This window comes from Salvia hispanica, chromosome 6, assembly GCF_023119035.1.
Source record: "Salvia hispanica cultivar TCC Black 2014 chromosome 6, UniMelb_Shisp_WGS_1.0, whole genome shotgun sequence".
In the NCBI taxonomy this organism is placed as follows: domain Eukaryota; kingdom Viridiplantae; phylum Streptophyta; class Magnoliopsida; order Lamiales; family Lamiaceae; genus Salvia; species Salvia hispanica.
In genome coordinates, this window is record NC_062970.1 from 11,482,648 (window position 1) to 11,489,074 (window position 6,427).

The window sequence follows — 6,427 nt, forward strand, 5'->3', positions numbered from 1 at the left end:
TTACATTAGGGTCCAGCCTAGCAAAAGGGGGCTAATCAGAAAACAGGAAGAGGAATTGGACAACGATTGGGGATTGGGGATTGGGGTGATTTGTCTTGTCTAATTCCACATCGGTGGCGCCGTCGGAACTTGAATCTTCTTATTCTTTCCCCTCTCTACCCAGTCAAGGTTTACGATTCTTCATCTCCTCACTTTTCAATTGCTGATTCTTAACCCAACAACCAATTTCTTTGTTAGATTACGACTTCCAATTATGGGGAATTGCTTTACTAAGGTATGCACTTTTCTTGCTAATTTTTCATATATTTAAAAATGTAATCTTGATCATCATAAGTTCAACAAATCATGTAGGCGCATAATGATATGGATGAGTCTGATCACAAAGTTGATTTTACTGGTGGAAATGTGCATCTCATCACAACCAAGGAAACTTGGGAACAAAAGCTTGATGAAGCAAAGAGAGATGGAAAGCTTGTGAGTAACTGCTTCTTGCTTCCCAGTCTGTTTTCATTATTCTTTCCTAAATTAGACTGCCTTTGTGAATCTTTCAAGTCTCAATTAACATAATCGTTTAATATCTACATACATTTCATTATTGGAAGAGTTAGTACTTCAATTGTTTTGAAGTTAAAGACATTACTCCGTAAATTGAACCTTTAATTCTCTAAACAACTCCAACCCTTAATATTTCTTTCTTTCTTTTTTTTTGTCTTGATCTTATCACTGATTGCTATAGTACACTTTTTGTTGCATTCAACATCTATCTTATCTTCCTCATAACGGCGTGTTTGGGTTAGAGAAAGGAGGATAAGGATACAGTTAGCTAATGGTGTTGAGAAAGGGAGTGATCAGTGAAATAGCACGGGATTTTAGGAAGAGTTGTTAGGTGGAGTAAGTAGGGATAAAAAGATAGTTGAATATTTTAATGAGGAGAAAGATTTTCCAAATATAGAAAGTAGACATCTTGAGTGGGACGGAGGGAGTACTTTCTTTGTCATGTTTTTTAATCCCTTGTGTAACTCCTCTGGGGCTAAAGATTTGTACAGTGGGATGACTCTAATGTCCTTCCCTTCAACCTCTACTTTCTAATGTGGGAAAACAGAGGCATGTAAAAGTGATTAGTTTTAGTATCTATGGATTAACCATTATTCATTTCAAGTTCAATCAATGTGTTGTGATGGAAAGGTTGGAGCATTTTCAGTGTTTTGCATTCGTAACATGGTTTAATCATACGACAGGTAGTAGCCAATTTTAGTGCTGCATGGTGTGGCCCTTGTAGAGTAATTGCACCTTTCTATGTCGAGCTGTCTGAGAAACACCCTTCGGTTATGTGCCTCACAGTCGATGTAGATGAACTTACGGTAAGTTTATGCTCCTACATGACCAAAATGGACAAGTCATACAATAGCTCTGATACATGAGAGTTTTTGTTGTCTGCTTCAGGATTTTAGCACATCATGGGATATAAAGGCAACTCCGACCTTCTTCTTCCTTAAAGACGGTCAACAAATCGACAAACTTGTGGGTGCAAATAAGCCAGAACTAGAGAAGAAGTTGATTGCTGTACTAGATTCAGTCGCCCCACCATGTCAAACGTAGTTTCTTTGGCTCGGATCCTGCAATCGAGCTCAAGAAATCAGCAGATCTTCTCTTTTCCTTGTGATTAAGGACGTATAAATTTGTAAATCCAAGAATGGTAATGTTTTGTGCATGTATGTGTGATATGTTATATAAGAGTGTATTTTTTCCTAAAACGTCTAATATTTATTCGATCTAAATAGTCTAGATGTGTGCTTATGCTTTGGCTACAATAGTAAATGCCCCCATTTGAAATTGGTTTAACAATTTGGCCGCGTCTCGGTGTAATTAAGAGCATCCCCAACAAGTACCTTGTGGAAAAGCAGGTCCATGCCGTCAGCACGGCAGCGTGCCTGCTCACGGTTTCGCTATTTTCGTCGGCACGGACATGCTTTCTGCGAAGATCTCCACTCGTTGGGTGGGCGGGACACACGCGGGACACATGGCGCGCTATTTGTGGGTTGTGATGCCCAATTGCCCCCACGCGTTTGGACGTTATTTTAATCTGTTAAAATGTTTTTTTTTAATTCGTTAAAATCCGAAAAAAATAAAAATTCCACTTCCTAAAAATAGAGTTGTTTTATGACTGTTTTTTCAAAATTTTTGAATTTTTTTTTACCCCAATTCATCCAAATCATTTATAAGTTCTCTCAATTAGCACTCATTTTTTACATCAAACTATCTCTCACTCATACTTCTCTCATTTCTTCATACAATTTACCAAATAAATCTGAACAATCTAGACCTATTGATTACGGAAGCGGAGCAAGAAGAACAAGTATACTATCAACAATACTACAAGTCTACAACGGTGCGCAAGAGGATAGACAAAAGAATAACAATGCGCGACACCAAAGCCCACAATCAACTACAACAAGATCTAGTCGAACATCTTTGGGTGAAATTCAACCACGAGTAGTAGGTTATTTAATTTTAGAATTTTAATCATGCATTTTAATTTTTTTTTGGATTTTAATTATTTACTTGTTTTTATTTTTTAGGAATTTCAAGTATTTTTAATGCATTTTAATATTATGAAAATTCTTTTAGTAATTGAAGCATTTAAATTGAATAATAGAATAGTGAGACCCATGAATAGCGAAAAAATATGCCTTAGCTAAGAGCACGATTGAAGGTGCTGCGCATAGAATAAAAAATGAATAAAAGTGGGACGGACCCACAAGGCGCTCTTAAAGAGCACGGTTATTGTGAAAAAGAGAGGGGCATTGAGTCCCAAATTTTCAATCATTATCTTAGCCAAATATACAAAGGAACAAGTCACGACTTACACAATCTTTCAGTATGGATAAGGGCCTAAGGCAGGTAAAATATTTTGGGCTTCAAACAAGAGTGGTAATGTTTTTTTTTTTCTTTTATAAATAAAACTAGGAGTACAAGCCAAAAAAATTACTACAAATCAAGAAAACCTCTTCCCGCAGTTGATAGGAATAAACAATTCATTGCTCATATCACCTCCCTTTCGGATTCATTATCTGAGAAAATACAGCACTCGGAGTTAGGCCATCCGAGTCTTCACTAGCAAGGCTTCGGCCACCAATGCTCATCGACAATCCACTGCTCTTTGAATCGGTGATGTTTCCATCAAAACCCGAGGATGAATCAGGGTCCTTCTTCACATCGTATGACTCAACATCTATCTCACCAAGACCCTTCCTGCTTTCCTCTGCACTCACCTGCAGCTGCAGCGCAAATTCAAGGTTCCACAGGACATCCCCCATGGAAGGCCGGTCTGTTCCAACGTCCGACACACACTTGACTGCTGTCTCAGCAAATTTCTTGAAGCATTCTGGAGCTATCTTTCCCTTTAGGTAGGGATCCGTTATCTGGTCGAGGATGCCTTTCTTGTAGCAATGCTGAGCCCACTCGGCCAAGCTGACTTGTTCTTTCGGGAGTGCAGGGTTTAGAGCTGGCCGAGCGCATATGATCTCAAACAGAACAACTCCATAAGAGTAAACATCAGATTTTTCGGTCAGTTGTTGGCGCCTGAAGTACTCAGGATCCAGATAGCCGAAGCTTCCCTTAACCACGGTACTGACATGAGTATGGTTCAGCGATGGGCCAGTTTTTGACAGACCAAAGTCTGACACCTTAGCCACCCACTTCTCATCCAAGAGGATGTTAGTTGTCTTGACATCACGGTGAATGATTGTATGCTTGGCACCAGTGTGCAAATAGTGCAAGCCACGAGCAGCACCTATGCAAATCTCAAGCCTCTGTTTCCACAGCAAGGGTGGCTTCTGAGTCTTGTATAGATGCTCACGGAGAGTTCCATAAGCCATGTAATCATATACAAGGATCATTTCACAGTTCTCTTCACAATACCCAATGAGTGAAACCAGGTGACGGTGGCGAAGCTTTGAGAGCATTTCGATCTCAGTTTGGAATTCATGAATACCTTGTTCAGAGAGTGGGTTCCCACGCTTAATTGCCACCTTCGTGCCACTATCAATCTCCCCACGATAAACTTTTCCAAACCCTCCAACTCCAAGAAGAAGAGCTTCGTCAAAGTTGTTAGTAGCAGACTTGATCTCAGCAACTGAAAAGTGGCGGCAAAGATTTGATGGCAGGGAGGAGGCATAACTGCCTGTGGTGTTTGTCTTGGCAGAACCCGAAGAATGAGAATTTCCATACAAGGACAATGGAAGCCAGCCATCACTAGTGCTAGAATCCTTCTTCTGCCTCCGGCGTTGGACAACCACACAAACAATCAGGCCAAGAACAAGAAGTGCGGCAATTCCTCCACCAACCGCTCCTCCGATAATACCTTTGTTATCTTTACCTCCAGAGGACTGGTTATCCAATAACTCATCTGGTATCTGTGGAAGAGGTAGTGGATTGACACCAGCAAGATTACCGGTTGAATCATTTACCTTAAATATTTCGACTCCATTCAAGATGGCATTGTAGTACTGAGGCTTCAGTGGAGTGTAAGGATGCAATGCAAGCCGAAGATCCTGCCGGGGAGGCCCATTAGGGACAAAGACAATGTAGTCCTTGTGTACAGGGATTCCATTACCACCTGCCCAAACAATGACATCTGCCTGCTCCTCTGCAGTCTGATTATTGAGGTAGATACTGAACATTCTTTGATTTGGCTTTGTTATGACATCTGTAACTTCGCAGAAATGGAGCCTAACTAGGTAAGAGAAGCCAGAATCGATATCGAAGAGCCAAGTTAGGTTGTAATTCTGGTTGATGGTTGAATTTGGACCCATTGATCTCAGGGTGCTGTATACATCAAGAGGGGCAATGTAGGTTGGGCTCCCGAGAGGGTATGCAATCGTCGTGTTATCAGGAAACTCTGTAACCCCATTCGCAGCACCAAATATATAAACTGAATCGTCACGCCATGATCTGAACAGACCAGTATCACCAGATGAGGAAATGTCATTTCCACCTACATTCAGCCGATATACATTCTCCAGTGCTGTGCTGTTGTCGATAATGAAGCCAGTGGACTGACCAATGACAGGTTCAGTCCCATCCGTGGTGTAAATGTCCGGATGTGAAACGACCTCAATCCCATTGATGAATGCATACGAGTTGGATGCATTCGGGGATGGGGTGAATGTAACATTCAGCACTTGATCCGGGACATTCACGGAGAACTCCTTCATCAAATAGTCATAGTTCAGCGCCTCCGTGGTCAGAGCAGCACTAAAGTTCCTCATCAAGGTAAATTCTCCAGATGTTACCGAGAAGACAGCATCTGAAGCATTTAGACCATTATACGACGCAGGATAGAAATGCAAGCGCAGGAACTTGCGACCGGACCCCACCGGGAAACTGTAGGTGAACTCCGATTGAAAAATTCGAGCAGTCATGTAAGGAACCACCGGTACTGACGGTTTCTGCACAGACGCGGGTGCAGTCGAAGACTTGGTGCTCGAAAGGGCAAACTTCGACCCAATATCCGACAACCATTTCCGGCCATCGGTGTCAGAGGAATCAGGAGGCCCTCCGCAGTTCAAGAAGATCTTATCCGTCGCTGAGTAATCAGCTGCGGAAACTACATCAATTCCAAATACCAACGACACGAAACACAGAGCCCACCACAGCACAAGCTTATTGCTGTGCTTCATAGATGATAGATGGAAAACCCTAGCCACCAAATTATCTGGAACAATCAAATTGAGCTACATCAATATCCCTAATTTCTATTTCAATCACAACAGCACCTCTATAAATAGCTCAAAATTAATTATAAGTAGCGTAAATCACAGAATCATAAGAATTCCAGCTGAAAAGCAAGATAATTGGAAGCACAGCAAAGGTTATAGCAATTAAAAAACGAATAAGCAAGAATAAATACCTGAAAAATCAGCAGCAGAACACCACAAATGCGAGTGAGTTTGCGCAGGGAAAGGAAACGGCTAAATATATGAGAGAGAAATAAAAAAAAATGTAGCAGAGTAAATCAGATTGCAGGTGGTATAGTTGAATGTGGAGAGGAAAATATGATCACAAAAAGCTGGAGAGAGAGGAAGAAGAATGATTTATATTGGGATTATATTAAGACAATAATCTTTATTTTGAAAATTGAATGCTTTACAGTAAATGTATGTAATTCGGTATTATAGATTTGGTAATCTAAATATTTAAATTTATGTGTGCGCTATCTGTCTCTAGTAATCTAGCTGCGAGTTTAGTATCTGGATTCTCATAATATACATATATGTATTTTATTTGATTTTAAATATTTATCCACTCAAATTGGTACTCCCCCTTTCAAGAATATGCCCACTTTTCTTTTTTGTCCGTCCCATAGATATATGCATTTTTTTTATTTTAGCTCGTCTCATAAGAATGTGCACTTTTTAATTTTTGA

The 6,427-nt window shown here is 40.5% G+C and overlaps 2 protein-coding genes across 3 annotated transcripts; one reads left to right on the forward strand and one right to left on the reverse strand.

The window, feature by feature from the left end:
- LOC125193064 (thioredoxin H9-like) lies at positions 1 to 1,754 on the forward strand. 2 transcript variants are annotated; one of them, XM_048090779.1, is made up of 5 exons: positions 1 to 168; positions 238 to 274; positions 352 to 474; positions 1,239 to 1,361; positions 1,444 to 1,754. In XM_048090779.1, the coding sequence occupies exons 2-5, from the start codon at positions 254 to 256 to the stop codon at positions 1,597 to 1,599; spliced, it is 423 nt and encodes a 140-aa protein (XP_047946736.1). In that variant the 5' UTR covers positions 1 to 168; positions 238 to 253; the 3' UTR covers positions 1,600 to 1,754. The 2 variants fall into 2 exon arrangements, with proteins under 2 accessions (XP_047946736.1, XP_047946735.1); XM_048090778.1 differs by having other exon boundaries at positions 2 to 274.
- A 1,050-nt stretch (positions 1,755 to 2,804) lies between these two features.
- Positions 2,805 to 6,076, reverse strand: LOC125194418 (receptor-like protein kinase FERONIA). The gene is made up of 2 exons (XM_048092618.1): positions 5,912 to 6,076; positions 2,805 to 5,716 (listed from the first exon to the last, which is right to left on the reverse strand). Exon 2 carries the CDS (start codon positions 5,679 to 5,681, stop codon positions 3,048 to 3,050), a length of 2,634 nt encoding a protein of 877 aa, XP_047948575.1. The 5' UTR covers positions 5,682 to 5,716; positions 5,912 to 6,076; the 3' UTR covers positions 2,805 to 3,047.
- Positions 6,077 to 6,427: the final 351 nt, after the last annotated feature.